At 53.1% G+C, this 20,283-nt stretch overlaps 1 protein-coding gene across 2 annotated transcripts in view; it reads left to right on the top strand.

Moving 5' to 3' along the window:
• Window positions 1-280: 280 nt before the first annotated feature.
• ERCC2 (ERCC excision repair 2, TFIIH core complex helicase subunit) overlaps window positions 281-20,283 on the top strand; it is a 20,691-nt gene continuing 688 nt past the window's right edge. Inside the window, exons 1-22 of one of the 2 annotated variants that reach the window (XM_072980371.2) lie at window positions 281-403; window positions 1,351-1,450; window positions 1,603-1,680; window positions 2,558-2,620; window positions 2,854-2,967; window positions 3,262-3,378; window positions 3,718-3,834; window positions 4,441-4,564; window positions 4,740-4,836; window positions 5,473-5,606; window positions 5,917-6,085; window positions 6,257-6,375; window positions 13,648-13,717; window positions 14,000-14,069; window positions 14,211-14,312; window positions 15,322-15,385; window positions 16,162-16,283; window positions 17,129-17,221; window positions 17,631-17,703; window positions 18,192-18,262; window positions 19,172-19,315; window positions 19,445-19,588. In XM_072980371.2, coding sequence (XP_072836472.2) covers window positions 399-403; window positions 1,351-1,450; window positions 1,603-1,680; window positions 2,558-2,620; window positions 2,854-2,967; window positions 3,262-3,378; window positions 3,718-3,834; window positions 4,441-4,564; window positions 4,740-4,836; window positions 5,473-5,606; window positions 5,917-6,085; window positions 6,257-6,375; window positions 13,648-13,717; window positions 14,000-14,069; window positions 14,211-14,312; window positions 15,322-15,385; window positions 16,162-16,283; window positions 17,129-17,221; window positions 17,631-17,703; window positions 18,192-18,262; window positions 19,172-19,315; window positions 19,445-19,588 — 2,190 coding nt within the window. In that variant the 5' untranslated portion in view covers window positions 281-398. Of the gene's footprint in view, window positions 404-693; window positions 1,003-1,350; window positions 1,451-1,602; window positions 1,681-2,557; window positions 2,621-2,853; window positions 2,968-3,261; window positions 3,379-3,717; window positions 3,835-4,440; window positions 4,565-4,739; window positions 4,837-5,472; window positions 5,607-5,916; window positions 6,086-6,256; window positions 6,376-13,647; window positions 13,718-13,999; window positions 14,070-14,210; window positions 14,313-15,321; window positions 15,386-16,161; window positions 16,284-17,128; window positions 17,222-17,630; window positions 17,704-18,191; window positions 18,263-19,171; window positions 19,316-19,444; window positions 19,589-20,283 lie in introns of those variants that run through there. The other variant, XM_072980372.2, reaches the window with a different exon arrangement.

Raw genomic sequence — 20,283 nt, 5'->3', positions numbered from 1 at the left:
CTCATGCACCTTTGCCCCAGGGGATAATGGGATATTTTCTCTCATATAAACTCCAAATCCCATGATCCTGTAGTACACTAGTGAAAGAGGGCTCGCGCCGCGGCTACTGTGCGGTGTAAGCCACGCCCCACGGCGAGTCCGGGCTCGATTAGCCTCGCCTAGCCACAGAGACGTTGCCAGAGCGGCAGAGAGGCCTCTGCGGAGCCGAGTTGCAGTGCAGCCGAACACGCTGGTCTCGGGAGTTAGACATGCTGGTTAGTAGGCGGAGCCGCAGGCCGAGCCCGGGGAAGCCAATAGAGAGCCGTGACGTGGGCGTGGCTTGAAGGGCGTGCGGGGAGTGGGAATCTGGCGCTCGGCGCGGCGGGGCCGGCCAATGGCATTGGAGAGCGGAAGAGACCATGAAGTGAGAATGGCGGGGGGGGGCGATGCAGGGACATACCATTAGGGCTGCAGGGGAAAGGGGTGCATAGGAAGAGCCCGGGGTTCGTTTTTGGGGGTTCGGGGGAAGCGGCGGAATTGCCGGAGCTTGCGAGCGTGCCTTTTATTTCACTGTAGCTCCCAGGAGCCTGGCTGGGGGCTTCTGGGAAATGTAGTCCAAAAAAAAGGAACTTTTTGGAACTGTAGTCCCAAAAAAGGAATTTTTGCAAACTCTGTAGGGAGGGCAGAAATGTCGAAGGGGGGGGGAGAGGCAGATGCGGGGGGGGCGAGTTAGAGGGAAAGGTTGGCGGTGCCTCCCTTGCTGGGCAAGCCTGGTGAGGGTCGGGCGACCCCCCTCGCGACTCCACCCGGTGGGGGTGGGTGCAAAAAGCCAGGGACCGATTTCCCCCCCACCCCCGGGGGGGCAGTTGCTGCACGCGCCCACCCTGAAAGTCACGAGCCAGGAGCCCCCATCCCTCTGGGCTGAGATTTGCAATGTGATCCACCTTCCTAGCAGTTCCCTTGCGTGCCCAAGTGTTTGCACGAGCCCCTTCGGTCGGTCATCCCTAACAACAGCCAGACAAGGTAGCCTTGCTTCATACACCCTGGAGGCAGAGGAGTGGGAACTCCTTCTGCCCTCAATCTTAACTACGTTACCTGCGTTAAAAAAAACTCCTTATTAAGTTATGCAGGGAGCAAACGAGTAAAGAATCAGGAGGAATCGGACTGACCTCTCTCAGACCCACGAAGACAGTCAGTCTGTCAAGGAGTCCTTTGTCCTTCCGAGAAAAATGGATCTTCGGGGCTATAACGCTGAGGACTAGAAGCTTGGCGTTGAGACGAGTCACAGCCAGGCTTGCTTCACTTCCTGAGGTTTGGTCCGATCTGTCCCCTCTTTGCGCCTGATGCCTGTGGCATTTTTCTCCCCTTCAGGCTGAACATCGATGGATTGCTGGTTTATTTCCCCTACGATTACATCTACCCCGAACAGTATTCATACATGCTGGAGCTCAAGAGGACGTTGGATGCCAAGGTTGGGACTGTGCCGGGACTGACTCGACATGCGATCCCGGGCTCTAGACGCCTTTTTTTCTCCCGCCGGGTCGTGGGATGGAATGAGAAGAGGGGCCTAGAGCTGCAAGCCTTAGGGGGTTGCTTTATGTGTCCTTCCTCTTTCCCTCCTAGGGCCATGGGGTGCTGGAGATGCCTTCGGGTACCGGGAAGACCATCTCCCTCTTGTCGCTCATCGTGGCCTACCAGCGAGTGAGTCTGCCTTGGCTAGGGTCTCAGGGGGCGCCCGTCTCCGGACCTCGTGCCCTCTTGAGTGTGTCCGGTTGCCATCTCAGGGAAGCCACCAGCCAGCGTGGCTGAGAAGACCCACCCTGGAAAAACTAGCGCTCTCTGTCTTGCTCTCAGATTGCACCCCCCCACCTCCCACCTCCACCTGTACGATCAGGGTAATATGAGCAGTGTTAGTGTAAGAATCACAGGAAAGATATGAAGTGCTTTGGATGTGCAACAGTGCTCTCAAAATCCCGAGTCTGACATTGCTTAAAAGCTGCCTGTCCAGCTCCTTGTCTTTTAATTTCAAAGTAATTGCATGGAAAAGTGCAGATCTGTTCACAGCTTTGAAACCACCGACTCCCCTTATTTATGTACCCACGATCTTCTGCCTGTAAACTCTGCACTGTGAAATAATGTACATTTCCTAAAGTATCCATTGCAGATGGGAAAAAGAAACCCATGGATAATATCCATTTGTTCAAAATCCTGACACCGTCCTTTTAAAACTTTGTCTTTATAGGAGGGAGCTGGTGGTCAGCTGTGCTTCTTCCTATCATCAGTTTGATGGGAAGATGCAGAACTATATTTAAAGAAAGAAGATGCTTTAAATGTGATGCCTTTAATTTGCTTTAACTCTACATTTTAAAGAAAAGCCTGCAAGATACCTCAATAGAAAACAAAGCATTTTAAAAAACCCTTATAATGTACAGTAGGTTGCACGAAAACGCATTCACAGAGTACAGAATTCCCAAAGGGCCATGTGGGGCTGCTTTCGTGGGTCCCTTCCAGCTGAGCGTCACCCCCCAACGCACAGGAGTTGAATCCAAGCCAACCCAACAGTCTTTCTGCCCACCAGGCTCACCCTCTGGAGGTTTCCAAGCTTATCTACTGCTCCAGAACGGTGCCGGAGATTGAAAAGGTAAGAGGGTGGCTTGGGTGGGCCAGGGGCAGGTGGGGGGCACGGCAGGTGGGGGAGGTGGTGCTCTGGGACTGGGCCGGCCGGGGGGGGGGGCTGTGCAGGCCTCTTGGCTGCCCCTTTGGAACCATTCAGGTGATCTTTCTGACTCGACCAAAGGTTGGCGAGGTGAGGCGGAAGGCGCCCACCGAGGCGGCTTTGACCAAATAGTGGACTCCCTTTTCCTCTTTCCTCAGGTCATTGAGGAGCTACGGAAGCTTCTGGATTTCCACGAGAAGCAAACAGGAGAGAAGATACCCTTCCTGGGCCTGGCGCTCAGCTCTAGGAAGAACCTCTGCGTTCACCCAGAGGTGGCTCCCTTTCTATCTGCAGGCTGCAGTTGGCCTGATTCTGCCCCTCCTCCCTCCCTCCCTTCCAATTCCTCCCTCCCTCCCTTCCAATTCCCTCCTTCCAATTCCTTCCTTCCTTCCTTCCTTCCTTCCTTCCTTCCTTCCTTCCTTCCTTCCTTCCTTCCTTCCTTCCTTCCTTCCTTCCTTCCTTCCTTCCTTCCTTCCTTCCTTCCTTCCTGGAGGAGGAAGAGGGGGCTCCTCCTGCGTCCACTTTTTCTCCCAGTCCATGAGCGTTTGCTGTCTTCCCTGCTGCAGGTGAGCACCTTGCGCTTCGGGAAGGAGGTGGATGGGAAGTGCTACAGCCTGACGGCCTCCTACGTACGGGCCCAGCACCAGCAGGATCGCAGCGTTCCTTCATGCCGCTTCTTTGAGGTAGGAGAGGGGTTGATACGGGCCGCTGGTTGGGTGGACACGCTGAGGCTTCTGCCTGGTTTCGCTCCTCCTGGGCGCCTTTATGGCTGCGGAGAGAGTTCCTCGTGTATTTGGGGCTACTTTTGGGGAAACAGACTCCCCTGCCCAAAACACTGCAGGAGCACTAGGGAGAGGATGCAGAATAACCTGTATTGTTGAGCAGAACCTGGGCATGATTCTGTTTTATGGAGATGAAACCATTTGGTCTAGTGGGCTCCCCTGATCAACATGGGTCATCTGAAAACCTCGGGTACCTGTTAGTTCCTGAGGAAGGCCCTCTTCTCTCTCAATCCCCACCAGGAATTTGACGCCCACGGCCGCCAGATGCCTCTCCCTTACGGCGTCTACAACCTGGATGATTTGAAGGCCTACGGTCGGCAGAAGGGATGGTGCCCCTACTTCCTCGCCCGATACTCGGTAACGCGGTTGGGAGCTCTAGCAGCCAAGGCAGCCTCGTCCCCCTCCTTGCGGACAAGATGAGGGGGCAACCCCTGTGAGACGAGTATGCTGAAATGCAGGAAGGGAGATTTTCCCATGGGGAGAGTCGGGACCTCAGTGTCTTGGCCTCCTCTGTGACAGGCAGACTCAGAATAGCCTGTGCAAAATAAGACAGTGTATTATTCAGTTTGCCTCATTTGGATTGGGTGTAGGATATTACCGTTTTTTAAACACTGGGGGAAAATTCAGTGTATTTTTATTTCTTGCAAACAGCCCTGAGCATAGCTGAGTTTTTGCTGTCTTTCCCTTTTTCCTGCTGATGTTTTCTGTCTAACCTGAAAGTTTGCCTGCTGGGTGCTGTAATTTTGAAAGTGAAAGCCCACCCACTTACTTATGCTTTGACATTGACAGGGCCATTCCGATGGGACCACCTGTTGTAGGGACGGTCGGGGACTGTTGGCTTCTCCCTTTTTCAAATGAAGAATCAGAAAAAGGTGGTCATTTTGCTGTGATAAGCAGCCAAGTTTAAGTGTACATGGCATATCTTTCAGCTTTGCTATGTTCTTTTTCCCCCTGTTGGACCAGATCCTCCATGCCAACGTGGTGGTGTATAGTTACCACTACCTCCTGGACCCCAAGATCGCCGACCTGGTTTCCAAGGAACTGGCCAAGAAATCTGTTGTTGTCTTTGACGAGGCTCACAATATTGGTAGGCAAGAGGGGTGGAGGGAGGTCAGGGGGTGGCTGGCCAGCGGGCTGGTGGGAGGGGTTAGGGCCCTTCCCCTGGGATCTGTCTCTCTCTCTCTCTCTCTCTCTTTTGACTCACCTGGTTTGGAAATGACTTTGGGCCTCAGATCTAGATCTGCCTTGTTCTTGACCCACAGATAATGTCTGCATTGATTCCATGGGAGTCAATATCACACGCAAGATGCTGGATCGCTGCCAGGGGAACGTGGCCACTCTGCAGACAGCCATCCAGAAGTAAGGAAGGAGATCCTTACCCCACCCCACCACTTTCCTCCATCGTGGCCCTTCTCGTGGGGGGTGGGGTGGGGGAAACTCATCCGGAAGTCCCCGGCTAAGACCGCCCGGCTTCTGCTTGCTGAACAGAGGAATCCCCTCTGAGCCATTAGCCTGCTACAAAGGAGTGGAGCCCAGCTTCGGGGCATCGGAGGTCTTGCTTCGCTAATAACCCTTCTTTGGAGATTCCTGCAAGCGTTGCCCCATGCTTTCCAAGCTCCGTTGAACATCCACGAGGACTAGGAACTTGATTTGGCTTTAGCGCTGAAAGTGAAGAACTTTCAGGAGTTGAACTTGCATCCCAAGAAGCTGCCTTAAAGTAGACCATTGGGCCATCTTGGTCTGTAGTGGCTGCAACTGGGCGTCTAGGAAAGGCCTTTCCCGGCCTTGCCTGGAGAGGCCACAGGTGGACGGGGGGACCTTCTGTGGCTCCAGGCACTCCACACAACCACTGCCTCCCCCTTTTCCCAGGGCCCTGGGCCATTTTCTGCACTCTCCTCATATTTCAGTCCCGTCCATGGGGGTAACTGCCCTCTCTTTGCTGTTTCCCTGCCTGAAACTGGCATCTCTAACCCAGCCCCTAACCCCATATTTCAGGATAAAAGAAACAGACGCCCAGAAGCTGAAGGAGGAATACCGGCGGCTGGTGGAGGGTCTGCGGGAGGCCAACGTTGCCCGGGAAACGGACGTCTACTTGGCCAACCCGGTGCTGCCCGATGAGATTTTACAAGGTCTCTTATATTGGCTTCTCTGTTCTGGGGGGTCAATTTTATGTCCCACCTTCCTGCCCGTGAGCTTCAGGGTCACCTGCGGCTCCCCCTACCCGTTCTTCACCCCCTCAACAGCCCTGTGAGGTAGGCCAGGCTGTCTGGGTGTGTGACTGGCTCGGCCTTAAAACCACCCAGCTTGCTTTCAGGAGAGGATGAGGAGCGGCTGCTGCTGCTGCTGCTCAGGGGCTGGTGGGCAACGTCTTGGCACCAAGAACCGTGCTTTGAAGGCAGTGGCCGAGAAGGGAGCGTCCCTTTCCTTTCTCCTTGGCAGAGGCCGTGCCGGGTAATATCCGGACAGCGGAACACTTTGTGGGCTTCCTGAAGCGTCTCCTGGAGTACCTGAAGTCCCGCCTGCGGGTCCACCACGTGATCCAGGAAAGCCCTCCATCCTTCCTGAAGGACATCTTTGAAAAAGTCTGTATCGAACGCAAGCCCCTTCGGTAGGTCTTGAAGGGCCGAAGTCTTTAACTTGGTTGGCGTTCCCCCCCCCCCCGTGGGCAGAGAGGCGGTGTGCCCGCTTCTGGGAACAGGAAGGAATCAAGGATCGGGGGGGGGGAGCCACCGAGCCGGGCACGTCACTGGGCGAAACATGGTTTCCCCTGTCTTTGCAGCTTCTGCGCTGAGCGCCTTCGGTCCCTCCTCCGCACCCTGGAAATTGCCGACATTTCTGATTTCTCCCCCATTACGCTGATCTCAAACTTTGCCACGTTGGTCAGCACTTACTCCAAAGGTAAGCAGAGCGGTAGCTTTGCGCGATCACTCGTGTGTGTGTTTTCTTATAATTACAGTAATGACACTTTGAGGTTTGCCAGAGGTTTCCCAGCTCTGCTCAGTTTTTTTCCCTGTTGGATTTCTTAAGCGGCCTTATGGACTTGCTGGGGAATCCTGGAACTGTCCTGAAGATCACTAGGAAATGGGTAGATAAGGCTTCGGGGGTGGGGGGGGGTGGGGGGAGGGATTCTGGGAATCTGTAGCTCAGGATCCAGCCCAGATCCAGCTTAATGCAAGCCCTCTGCCTGGCCCATCCCTTGGAAGCCGCTGGGAGTCTTTCTCTGTGCTGCTCCCTAGACTGGCAGTGCCCACGTGCCAAGGTTTATGGCAGCCCTATGCCAGCTCTTCAGGCCAAGAGGAGAAGAGAGCGGCGCTGTGTGTGTGTGTGTGTGTGTGTGTGTGTGTGTGTGTGTGAATGGATCTGACGTTGTCTCCACATATAACTGCTGCCTAAGTCTCTTAAGTGCTTAGTTGGGAGGTCAAGTCAGTCCGGCCACCCGTAAGAAGCTTAATTTTTCCTCCTTGGTGCTTCCATGAGAAGTCTTCCCTTTGCCAGTGGCTGCTCCAAAAGACTGAAACCTCGGCCGATTTACAGGGCAAAAGCTGCAGTGCAAGAGGGGGGGAAAAAAGAGCGCCCCCCTGCCCAGGCGAAATTTTGCACACTGACCTACATGATAGGCTTTATTCCCCTGAAGATCTGGGCCCCCCAAACCCCACCGGTCACTCCTTGGGGACTGAAGGTTGCTGAGGGTGCACAGGAGTAACGGGTAGGGTGACGCCTCTCAGAAAACTTTGTCTGTTCTTCCTGACTTTCTTATAGAGTGGAGAGCCTCACATTTGCCCCCAGGAATATTTTGCAAAACCTGCAGGTCTAGAGAGAAGCCCAGTTTGGCTGGGTCTTGTCAGGCACCAGATGGGGAATGCAGCTACAACCAGTGAGGCACAGTGCCTGCGTTTGGAGCTCCTCATAAGTAGGGCACCAATCCACTGGGAAGGTCTGTGACAAACCCAGACCTACTGGGATCTGTCACACAGTTACACTAAGCTGCCACCAACCATTCCCTTTAAGAAGTCACACAGACCAGGGATGGATTTTTAAACAATAAAAAGAATAAGGTTTATTTTAAATACACACAGGGAAAAATAAACAATCAGGTGAATAGGATAAAGTAACGTGGCTTATTCTCACTCATACAAGCATACAGTTTGGTTCACCCAGAACCCTTAACTTTAAGCACAGACCCTGAACCTATCAGTTCTGGCTAACCAACAGACACCTGAACCTATCAGGTTGGTACTCTGACACACAGTAGTACCCTGTCTGACACACTGACTCCCACAACAGCTTCTTCTTCCCAGCTGCTGCTTCGTCACAACCCAGTGTCTCACAGTGTCTGTCTCAGCATCTCCCTCTCACCACACAGGCATCACATATTTATACAGTACAGCCCCTCCTCCTGATGTCCCGCCTTCCACTCCCCATAGGATGGAACTTTCCCTCCAAACCCATGACAGACAGGTAACATCAGTGCTGTATGTAACACCTCCCCTCTTTATAGGTTGTTTTGTAGGGGGAAAGCTAACGTGCTTTTCACCAAAAAACAACCTGAATAAAATACACAACAACAGTTATACATACCATATAATACTTACTTATCCTTACACTCTAAGTTAACCATAGCAATTATGCATTTAAACATTTACCATATATACAATACATCCATTTACCTTTATTCATACCAACCAAATTCAAAACCAGGTACATTTTACTTTTTGTCATCATATATACACATAGTCCATGTTCTTTCGCCGTCTTCATTCTTCAGGTCTTCTTGATAAGGCGTCAGCAACACAGTTCACTGACCCTCTGACCACCTTCACTTCAAAGTCATAGTCCTGTAGGTTTAAAGCCCACCTCATAAGTTTGCTATTGTGGGTTTTCATTGTCTTTAACCATTGCAATGGTGAATGGTCAGTACACAGAATAAAATGTCTTCCCCAGATGTAAGGCTTGGCCTTCTGGATCGCGTAGACTATGGCCAAACACTCCTTCTCCACGGTTGCCAAATGTCTCTCACCTTTTTGAAGTTTCCTACTCAGGTAGGACACTGGATGCTGGTCACCATTCTCATCCTCCTGGCACAGAACTGCTCCTACCCCGCTGTTAGACGCATCGGTGTAGATGATGAACTCCCGGTCGAAGTCTGGAGCACGCAGGACAGGATAGTTGATTAACGCCTCCTTCAACCTCTGGAACGCCGCCTCACAGTCGCTGGTCCACGGGATGCGGTCATCAGCCTTCTTCCTCGTCAGATCGGTCAGCGGAGCCGCAATCTCGCTAAACCTCGGGATGAACTTTCTGTAGTAGCCCACCAACCCAAGAAATGATTTGACTTTTTTCTTGGTGTTGGGTCTAGGCCAATCACGAACTGCTTCTATTTTGGCCTCCAGGGGTTTTATCACTCCTCCCCCTACCATGTGACCCAAGTATTTTATTTCTGGGCTACCCAGCTGACACTTGCTGGCCTTTACTGTTAGCCCTGCTGCACTTAACCTCTGCAGCACTAACTCCAGGTGTATCAGGTGATCTTCCCAGGTATTACTGAAGATCCCTATGTCGTCAATGTAGGCCACTGTAAAGTCACTGAGCCCTGCCAAGGTCTGGTCCATCAGCCTTTGGAATGTGGCTGGTGCATTTCTGAGACCAAAGCTCAGGACTCGAAACTCATAGAGACCAAAAGGGCTGCAAAAGGCAGTCTTTTCTTGATCCCTGGGATCAATTCTTAATTGCCAATATCCCTTTACCAGGTCCAATGATGAGATGAACCGACAACCCCCTATGGTTTCAATCAGGTTGTCTAGCCTGGGCATTGGGTAGGCATCAGGAGTGGTTACACGGTTTAATTTCCTGTAATCGACACAAAACCTAATGCTCCCATCAGGCTTGTCCACAAGGACTATCGGAGAGGACCAAGGACTAGAAGAGGGGACGATTATGTTCTCCCTCAGCATTTCGTCCAGCTCCTTCCGCACCTTGTCCCTATAGGGTCCCGTTACTCGGTATGGGGATACTGCCTGCGGGGGTGCATCCCCTGTGTGGATCCGATGCATCACTCCCTTCACTATCCCCGGCTTGTTGGAAAACACCTGTTGATATTTACTAAGCAGCATTTTTAGTTCTTGCTGCTGGTCTTGGGTGAGTGCAGGACTGATCTTTACCTCCTCTGGGTTGTATTTTACTTCCCCTCTACCCTCCCAGAAGGGTAACTCCGCTTCCTCACTCTCAGCTGCTTTTATCGCGAACAAAACCCTCTGTTCCCCTCTGTAGTAGGGTTTTAGGGCATTCACATGAACCACCCTCCTTGCTTGGTTCTCCTCCTGCTCTATTAGGTAGTTCAGGTCTGACATCTTGGAAATGACCCTATATGGTCCTGCCCATTTGAGCTGCAGTTTATTCTCTCTGCAGGGCCTAAGCCAAAGCACTTCCTCCCCTGGGTCAAAGTGCCTCTCTCTAGCTTTGTGGTCATACCATGTTTTCTGTCTGACCTTCTGAGCTTGCAGGTTTTCTGCTGCCAGCTCTAGATTTCGCTTTAGGTCATTCATCAAGGTGTCTATGTAAGTCACAACGTCTTGTGGGTCATCCTGGGTGATCTGCTCCCAATCTTGCTTGATCAAATCAAGGGGCCCTTTCACCCCTAAGTGTGCAGCAGACATGTCAGAGTGACCCCTTTGTAAGATCATGGGGCGATACTTTTCAGGTACCACCAGCTGACTTCTGATCCCATCTCCCCCTTTTGAGATATTCCTCAGGGTCTCTCTATATAAAATCCCCTTTTTCTCCAGAAATCTCACTGGGGTTTCAGGTGTTAGCTGGGCATCAGTCACCTGTTCAAAACACTTTTGGAGAGTGGCGTCTGCCTTTTGCTCCTGTCCAAATCTGCTGTCTGTGGTTAAGGTTTCCACCACAGCTTCTGAACTCCCCTCTGCTTCCGTCTCTGGCTCATCATTACCCCCCTGAACTGTCCCTGTGGTGGCTTGTGAGCGTGTAATCACTAGCACCCGTTTCACATGTTCAGCCAGGTCATTTCCCACGAGCACGGCTGCTGGCAGAGTCGATAAAATCGCTAGCCGCCAATCTCCCCTCCAGCCTTGAAAGTTGACAGGTACCTCTGCTACTGGCAGTGAAATTACCTGCCCCTCAATCCCTGCCACCTTCATGCTCTCATTTGGGATTATAAACTCCCTAGGGATGATATCTGGATGGCACAGGGTTACCTGGGAACAAGTGTCCCGCAGCCCCCTATACTGACGGTCAAGTATTCCTACGTCCACCCCTGCTGTCTCAAACAACTGAGAATCTGTTTTCACCAGCAAGCAGCGCTTTACCTCTATAAGAGGACCATTTTCCTCAGCCTGATCAACAGAGGTAGCTGTTCCAGACTGAGTAGTCATGGCAACAGGCTCCCTCAGTGACACTGAGCTTTGCTCTTTCTGGACACAGAACACAGCTTTTGGCTTGGTCCCACTAGAATTCTGAGGCACCATTCCTTTTAGCTGCTTTAATTTCTCACAATCTGAGATTAGATGACCCTTTCCCTGACAGAAATAACATTTTCTGGTGTATTTTGATTCTCTCTCATCTTGTTTTGGTTTTCCCTCCAAAATCTGAGGTCTTGGTTTCATGTCTGAGGGCTTCCCTTCACCATGGGCCCCTCCCCCTTGCTGGCTTTTCCCTGGTCCCTGAGAGTACTTGCTGTAGGTTTCTTTGGGTTTACCCACAGATTTCCCCTCACCCAAGGGCTTTCTTATTTGGGAAATAAAATCTGCGATCTCTGCGGCTGCTGCCACAGATTTCGGTTTCCTTTCCCTCACCTGGAATTTCAATTCCCCCTGCAGGATTGAATAGAACTGTTCCAGTGCTATCAAGTCTTTAAGCTGCTCATAGGTCTCTGTCCCTTCCTGCGATAGCCATTTCTCAAGCAGCCTCACCAATTGGGCCCCCACTTGGGTAAAAGTCTGTTCTGGTTTTTTAGTGAGGGACCTGAATCTTTGTCTCAGCTGCTCTGCATTTATCCCATGTCTGGCAAACACCAGTTTTTTAAACTCTGCAAAATCTTTCATCAGTTCCTCAGGCATCTCGGCATAAACCTCAGCCAGGCTACCACTTATTAAAGATCGCATGATGGTCATCTTCTCAGTTTCCCTCACTGAGAAGTCCACAAACGCTCTTTCCACTAAGGAAAAGAACACCTCAGGACAATCTCCCTTGTGGTACACAGGGAATTTCTTCAGGTCAGCTTTAGACAATTGGCCTCCCTCAGAATCCCTATTATTATTATTGTTCTGGTTCATCAGTTCCAGTTTTCTTAATTCAAACGCCATTTTCTCTCTCTCCATTCTTTCTTCTCTCTCCAATCTCTCTATTTCAAATTGCCGCTGTTTCTCTCTTTCCTCCATTCTTTCTCTCTCTAACCTTTCCTCCATTTCCCTCACCCTCAGTTCATGCTGTTGGGCTAGGAGTATTTTTCTAAGTTCTGGGTTCTGATCTCCTGTGCTGTCACCCTGCACTGAGCCAAATTCATCCTCAGAACCTTGGTCAATCTGGGGGTCTTTCACTTCACTCATGTCCGCCACTTGGCTTCGAGTCAAGGGCATAATCCCCCCTCAGGACAGGCTGCTTTAAAAAGTCAAGCCTCCAAAATAAAACGACCACTTTTTTCCTTTTTGCCTCAGAACCAGCTCCCCCTAGAGATTGCTGCTGTTCTTCAGCACTAACTTGCAACAGTATCAAGTCAGAGCCTACCCCCCTCTGCTGGGCCTCTCAGCTGGCAAGCTAGCTCGCTGTTGCTACGCAGTTTTGCCTCAGCGTTTTCCCGCCAAAACTAGGCCGCCTCAGAGCACCTTAATCTAAGTCTCCCCAGTTGGCACGTTCTTCTACTAGCGCACCTCCCCGTGAGGTACACCTAGAAGATTACCTACGCGCCTCAGACTGTCCCTGACTAGACCCCCCTTGCTCTGGGCACACTTGCCAAGGCTTTGCTGGACTGCTGGACAACTGGACCAGTCGTATCCCACACGCTGGACACCAATCAATGTGACAAACCCAGACCTACTGGGATCTGTCACACAGTTACACTAAGCTGCCACCAACCATTCCCTTTAAGAAGTCACACAGACCAGGGATGGATTTTTAAACGATAAAAAGAATAAGGTTTATTTTAAATACACACAGGGAAAAATAAACAATCAGGTGAATAGGATAAAGTAACGTGGCTTATTCTCACTCATACAAGCATACAGTTTGGTTCACCCAGAACCCTTAACTTGAAGCACAGACCCTGAACCTATCAGTTCTGGCTAACCAACAGACACCTGAACCTATCAGGTTGGTACTCTGACACACAGTAGTACCCTGTCTGACACACTGACTCCCACAACAGCTTCTTCTTCCCAGCTGCTGCTTCGTCACAACCCAGTGTCTCACAGTGTCTGTCTCAGCATCTCCCTCTCACCACACAGGCATCACATATTTATACAGTACAGCCCCTCCTCCTGATGTCCCGCCTTCCACTCCCCATAGGATGGAACTTTCCCTCCAAACCCATGACAGACAGGTAACATCAGTGCTGTATGTAACAAGGTCATCTCCTGAAATCCTGCCGATTTTTTTTTTTTTAAAGCATGTTGCAGAAATATCCTCAGGTGTTCCTGCTCCTTTTGAGAATGAGTCCTATAGATGTCTTTCTTGGTGGATCAGGCCCTCTTGTTATATACTCTTATATCTAAATACAGGCTGGGAACTCTGAAAAGTGAAACGATCTAATTAAAGGACAGCAACCGAGTCCATTGTAAGCAGTTTTGGGTCATAGCATTTGTTTCCCTGTCAAAATTATGTGGATGAGAATGTGAGATGTAAAACAATTCATTTAAAATAGACCCCCCCCTCCACGCACCCACCCCCAGCATGGAAAGAGTGGCAGAGGGTTAGGCTCTTGGCTTGAAACCCGCTGGGCTTTTAATCCTACTCCCTCCACCTCATCTTTGGAAAGGAATCCCATCTTGCTTCCCTATTTCATTCCCTGCTTAAGGAAAGCTGAAATCTGCACTTGGGCACAAAACCAGAAAGTGTAACTTTCTGGTTTTGTGCCCAATTGCAGAATGTATTTGTGTTGTTGTTGTTGTTGTTGGTAATCCTGTGTGCTGACCGGGCCTGTGTTTTGCCCCATGGCAGGTTTCACCATTATCATTGAACCCTTTGATGACAGGACGCCCACCATCTTGAACCCCATCCTGCACTTCAGGTGAGCCCCCCCCTCCCCGGAGACACCTGCCCAGTCTGGACCTGGCCTGGGTGGGAGGATCCTGGGGGTAGTTTGTGCTGGTGGGGTGGGGGTGGTCGTAGGTGGACTCCTGTTGTTTGGAGGTCAGGCCTGGAGGGCACGTTCTCCAGGAGCTCTCCCTGGTGCTGAACCTCTTTTGACCTCCGCTCTCCCGAGTCCTGATAACGTCCTTTAGCCATGACACCGCGCCCATTGAGCAGGTCGGTCTCTGCCTTTTATCTCGGGGCACCTTCCTCTCCTCAGCTGCATGGATGCCTCCATTGCTATAAAGCCTGTCTTCGAGCGGTTCCAGTCCGTCATCATCACCTCAGGAGTAAGTATACCCATAGAGGAAGGTGGGACTCCGTGGTCCGTCTTCGCTGTTTCCTTCTGGAGCACCTGTGTTCCTCCGTGAAGAGCGATGGGCGCCGAGGGTTTTTACCCCGAACCTTGCATCTTGGTGTCTTCCACCCAGACTCTTTCCCCGCTGGATATTTACCCAAAGATCCTGGACTTCAGACCGGTGACGATGGCTACGTTCACCATGACCCTCGCCAGGACTTGCCTGTGCCCCATGGTGAGTGCAGGAGGACGGAAAGAGGGAGGGAGGGAGAGAGGAAGGCCTTCGTCCGTGGCAGCCGGGAAAGGAGGTCTCCTGTCGCTCTCTTTAGAGCAGGAGCGGGTTCTTGCTCGAGGGCCCATCCTTGCCCGAAAGGGAAGGTGGGGGTCCAGAGGAGCCGTGCCCAGCCGCTTCCCTCTCCACCCCAGCTCCCCGCATGGAGAACGGACACCAGTCATGGCTACCAAGCAGCGTGCTCGCTGGGAATCTCCAGCTGGCGTTTTTGGCCAGGGATCCGGACATCATCCAAGCTGGAGCCGAGGAGCGCATGCTCCCCTGCTCTTGAAAACATTTCCTTTTTCGTATCACGGGGGTGCCTTTTCCCAGGCCTGGGAACTTTGGCGACAGCTGTCCTCGTTTCAGCCCATGAGGATCGAGGGGCGTCTCCTCAGTCTGCTAGCCGAGGTGCCAAGCAGAACGTGGAGCCGCTTAGTGAAAAACAACAAAGTTCCCTATAAAGCGTGATGCGTTTTGTGGAGGTGCTGGGATCCTTCTGGTCTGGTGGTAACGAGGGTGGAACAAAGTTACCTTAGGCAAAATTGGGCAGCAAAATCGCTCTGTCGGTGGAACTCTTTGGGCATCTTCAGGTCCCTTTGAAAAGCCATTCTTAATATGCATTTTAAGAGGTATTTCAAAATAATTTTTCAAAGATGAGTTCCTTTATTTATTTATTTATTTTGGTAGCATCATATAATGAATCATGCAACTTCAGCAACGCAATGCGTTATTTATTACATGCTACAACCAGGCAAGGAATGAATGCTTTTTAAAAACCTTTAGCACCGGGCCTTGGAACAGGAGAACTCCCAACATACACTCTGGGGCTGTGTTCTTTTTCCCTTGTCTTAAAGTTTGTTTGCTCTTGAAAGAAACGCCACCTTACATGGCGTTTTCTCAAAGGTCAGGGCTCCTCCTCCTCGGGCCCTTGGCTACGAGACCGTTTCCTCCCATCCTGTTCGTCTTGCAGGTTGTGGGGCGAGGGAACGACCAGGTGACCATCAGCTCCAAGTTTGAGACTCGAGAAGACATTGGTAAGACCTCCTCCCAACCCACCCACCTGGTGGTGATGAAGGAATGGAGTTTTAGGATCTCCTCCCTTCTGGATTAAAAGCTGAGGATTCTTCCCTGCCCCCCCACCCGCACCCCACTGTTGCCTAAATTCTTGTCCTTTGTGGAGTGAAGGGAAAAAAGAGGAATAACTCCGACTAACACAGCATGGACTCTGCTTGTGGGTCTTTGCTTTGTATCCTGGCCTCCTTGGAAGAAACACACGTTGCTTTTTCAAGTTGTGGCACCATCCTTGCCTGTGGGGTTTTACAGAGAGTTCAAGGAGAGCTTCCCCCCCCCCGAGGGGCCTAAAACCAAAAAACCGGGGGCGAGGGAGGGAAGAGAGGACTGGGAGTTTGGGACCCTTTTTTGAACTGAATGGGCTCTCCCGGAGCAAGCAGGTTCAGAATGTTCTCCTGGTTTTCCTGCCCCGCGGACCGTTCTGTGTTTCTGGCACTCCCAAGCCACACAGTCGTGCATTGTCCCAACCACCACCACCACCCCAAAGGCAGGAGAGGACTCCCACCCCCCACCCCCGGCAAGGCTCTCCGTGCCCTCGGCTCACCCCACTCTCTCTCTCTCTCTCTCTCTCTCTCTCAAATGTGTCACGAGTCACTTGGTCGCTCACCGGCTCGGAGGGATCCTGTCAGCTTCTGGCTGAAGGGTTGTGGGGTGCAGTTTGGCCTGGGGCGGGAAAATAGTCTGGGGAGGGACGGCCGTGGGTCTGCCCCCTTCTCAATAGCCCTCGATGTCCCGGCAGCCGTCATCCGCAACTACGGCAACCTGCTGCTGGAGATGTCGGCCATTGTCCCGGACGGCATCGTGGCGTTCTTCACCAGCTACCAGTATATGGAGAACATCGTGGCCTCCTGGTATGAGCAGGTGGGTGTTTGGGGGAGATGGCCGGACGATGAGCCCTTTGCTGGAGGACGGGGCCTTTTCGACAAGCAGTTTGTCTCTTGGTGTCTCTCTTCTTTTTCCATGTGCGTTTGGGGGGGAGCCTCCCGACAGAACATTGTAAACAAACGGTTTTAAGTGCAACACCAGGGAGTGTTTGCCTTTTTCCTCTGTTTGAACTGGGTGCCGGAAAAAGCAGCAATAGTGGCCACTGGCCTAAGCGGCTTTAAAAAGAGACTGGGCAGCTTTCTGGTGGGATAAAAATGCCTCCCTATAGCTGTAGCGGGTCATGGTAGCCAAATAGAACCTCCATGTTTAGAGGCAGTCTATCGGTTTCCATTTGTTGGGAAGTAGTAGTATGCGTGAACTGTTGCCTTCATGGCCTTACCGCTCCAGGATACAGGATTCTGGCCAGACGGGTCGGATCCAGTTCAGCTTCAGGGGTCTTTTAAAGGTGCTTTTCCTTTGGAGGTAGCTCAGAAAGATGTGCATCAGAAATCTGATTGTGTGGAAAGAAGGAGCAGACTGGAAGGATGCCCCAAGCAGAGCGATGATGCCGTGGCTTCCCAGTTATAACCTTCGAGCGTCTGGTGCTCCAGTGAGGAGGGCGGCCCAGAGTCAGCGGGTGCTCTCATTTTGGCCCCCTGGGTGGATGGGGCGCTTCCTCTGCTCCCGTCTGTTTGCTGCAAAGTCTCGCCGAGTCGGCCGGAGGCCTCCGTGCTTTGAGACCTCAGCCGTCCGGGTGCCAGGCTTCTGCAGCCGGCGTAGCCTGGCCTGGATGGATCTCCCTTTCCTCTTGCTGTGACTCTTTTCCCCCTCTGGCCTCCCAGGGCATCTTGGAGAACATCCAGCGGAATAAACTCATCTTCATAGAGACGCAGGATGGCGCTGAGACCAGCATGGCGCTGGAGAAATACCAGGAGGTGAGCCGGCATCCCAGGAGCCCAACCTTGAGTCAGCCCCACAGATTTGGGACCAAAGCAGGCCACGGGCTCCTTGAGGCATCTCTCCCGGAGCGGGGCCCCACCGCTGGGCTTCCGGAGAGGCCTGCTCAGTCTTCCTGGCCACCCAACCCCGTGGCCCATCTGGGATGCTGAGGTGCCTCTGCCCTGACACAAACATTTCTGGAGCTCTGCTAAATCTGTGTCCCCTTGTTTACACTTCCTGTCTCCATTTTTGAACAGTGTGTTTGTGGGGGGGGGGGAGGGTGAGCCTTAGGGTAAAGTGGGTCCGAAATAGCCCCTTGCCGTGGGCATGCAAGCGCTACGCCCAGAAACAAGGCCACGAGGCCCAACCCACGTTGGTAACGAGGGTCCCTCATTTTCGTGGCAGGCCTGCGAGAACGGGCGGGGCGCCATTTTGCTGTCTGTGGCCAGGGGGAAAGTCTCCGAGGGAATCGACTTCGGTAAGGGTTTGTATGTCCTTCCAGGCCCCTCCTTGAAGCTTTAAAAGGGAGGACTAGAAGCCTCACTGCTGGCTGTGGTTCCCCCCCCCCGCGAACATCTGGGGGTAGCGGCCGCTCATCCTGCTGTTGCGTGATGTTCTCGTAGGTTTTTATGGCACTGTTTTCTGCAGGCCGGTATTATCCTCTTGCATGACGTGATGGTGGAAGCCTGGCTCTGGGAGCCTCCCCTTTGCAGGCCCCGTCTTGCACAGCTTGAGAAGTCGGATGTGCTCTTCGTCTTCCAGTTAGGGGACTGGCCTTGTTGTTTTCCACATGTTTCCTTGCTTTTAATGTCCCAAAATCAATACTAAGCTGCCCTCGGGAGATGTTTTGAAATAAGGCAAAACATTGCTGTAGAGTTTATCTTTTAGGGTAGGGAGGATGATGGAATGCAGTGATTTCCTGCTTTCCCCACCAACGTGCACAATTCTGCCCTTTCTGGCCCACAGTCCACCACTACGGGAGAGCCGTGATCATGTTCGGCGTCCCTTACGTCTACACCCAGAGTCGCATCCTGAAGGTGAGTTGTGCTCCTCTCGCACCCGGGCCCAGCCTCCTTTCTTCTTCCCTCAGGCCCTTGGCTCTGTGCAAATTCTTCCCAGCAGAGAAGCCTCTCCTCTCGGAGCCGGTGCCGTTCTCCCTGAGGGCTCTGCTGGCAAAACAGACCTGGCCTCTCGTGGGGAACGGCTCTCCCTGCGTGCGCGTGGAAGCGTGGGTCCCCCACCCAGCCGGCTTCCTCCTTTCCCCGCTGCACACGGGGGACGTTGCCATGCAGCCGAGGGGGAGGGAACGCGCTCTGGTGCCTGCAGTTGATTGAAAACGCTTCTGGCAGAGAAGCTGAAATTTCCATTTGTTCTCGGCTGGGCGAGCGTTCTCTGCTGAGGCCCTGACACTTAGCTGGAGGCAGGCTTGAGCAGAACGGAGACGCGCTCGGCTGCCAGCTGCTTCGCCTGGTGGCAGATCTCCCTCAGCCCTGAGCCTGGGATGTGAATTGGCTGCCTTAATCCCCTTTGAGGATTAGGGAACTGGCGGCGGGCAGGCCGGGTGGAAGGAAATGAAATGCCATCGAGCGCCCAGTCCCCCCCCCACCGCGCGATGACTGAGTGGCAGCATTCAGTGCCCGTTGGGGTGCAAGGGCAGTCGGGAGCTGGCGTTTCTTTTGTAGAGGCCAAGGTATGTAGAGCCTCCTCCTGCAGAGGCAGTCTACCCGCAAGAGAGAGGCACCCTGGAGTGGCGAGCGCTGTGCCCACGACTGTGTGCTCACCTAGGGTGTCTGGTGTTGGCTAAATGCCTGGAGTGAAACACTGGTGGGGAGGGAAACCTCCGGGTGGGGGCCCGCCACGACCCCTCCTTTTCCCTTGCCTGGAATCTCGCCCCCGCCCGCCCCCCACCCCAAGGAGCATGGCCTGGCTGAGTGCCTTTTTCGCAGGCCCGGCTGGAGTACTTGAGGGACCAGTTCCAGATCCGGGAGAACGACTTCCTCACCTTTGACGCCATGCGCCACGCGGCCCAGTGTGTGGGCCGGGCGATCCGTGGCAAGACCGACTATGGGCTGATGGTCTTTGCGGACAAGGTGGGTCAGGGAGGGCGTGCTGCCCGGTGAAGCCAGCAGCAGCCATGTGGGGTGGGTGGGTGGGTAGGGTTTTTTTCCAGCTTTTGGCTCCCTCCCCGCTTGCCCCGCTGATCCTGTGATTCCTGGCAGCGTTTTGCCCGAGCCGACAAGCGGGGCAAGCTCCCACGATGGATCCAGGAGCACCTCACCGACGCCAACCTCAACTTGACCGTGGACGAGGCCGTGCAGGTGGCCAAGTACTTCCTGCGCCAGATGGCCCAGCCCTTCCGAAAGGTGAGCGGCCGAGCGCGAGAGAGGCCCTGCAGAAGGGCGGGCGGCTTCAGCCAGCAGCCCCAGCGCCGTGGGGTCTGGTTCCCCCAATGGCCCCCCAACAGCCTTGCGGTGGGGCGGGTGGCGGGAGGCTCATTCCCTGCTCAGCAAAGGTGCAGGAACTCAGAAAACCCACCCAGGCGGTCTGGCTCCGAACATTCCTTCAGCCCTCTTTTCCCTCCCCAGCATCAGTGGTTGTCACTCTTTTCCCCACCTCTTGTCAGTCACAGAGTACTCTTCTCTCCCCTGTTCCCCCCCCCCACACACACACACATGAAGGGTGCAGGATCCCACCCCAATAGGAAGGTTGCCGATCCAAGGAAAAGCACAGCCCCCCACCACCCTGGGTCCGACGGGGACCCGTGTGGGTTTTGTGCCCCTGAGCTACTTTGTGCCCCCATCGCCCAGGCGAAGCCGTCTTGGCATCCTGGAAGCGAGAGACGCCGCAGGAGATGGCTAGATCGGGTGTTTTCACACGGGGAACCACGTTATTCTGTTTTGTCAAAAGCAACAGTCCGGGGGGGGGGGGCATAAAGAGCAGCACATTTTATTTGTCAGAAGGTTTGGTAGGCTACAGATGCCCCCAAAAGCAGAGGTTGGTCGACATGCACCGAAGCTCATGACACACAAAACAACTCAACGCTTTAAGGTGCCGTATA

The sequence above is a fragment of the Pogona vitticeps genome, chromosome 9 (assembly GCF_051106095.1).
Source record: "Pogona vitticeps strain Pit_001003342236 chromosome 9, PviZW2.1, whole genome shotgun sequence".
Taxonomy (NCBI): domain Eukaryota; kingdom Metazoa; phylum Chordata; class Lepidosauria; order Squamata; family Agamidae; genus Pogona; species Pogona vitticeps.
Note: the sequence above shows the minus strand (reverse complement) of the source record. Positions and strands in the feature narration are given on the sequence as shown.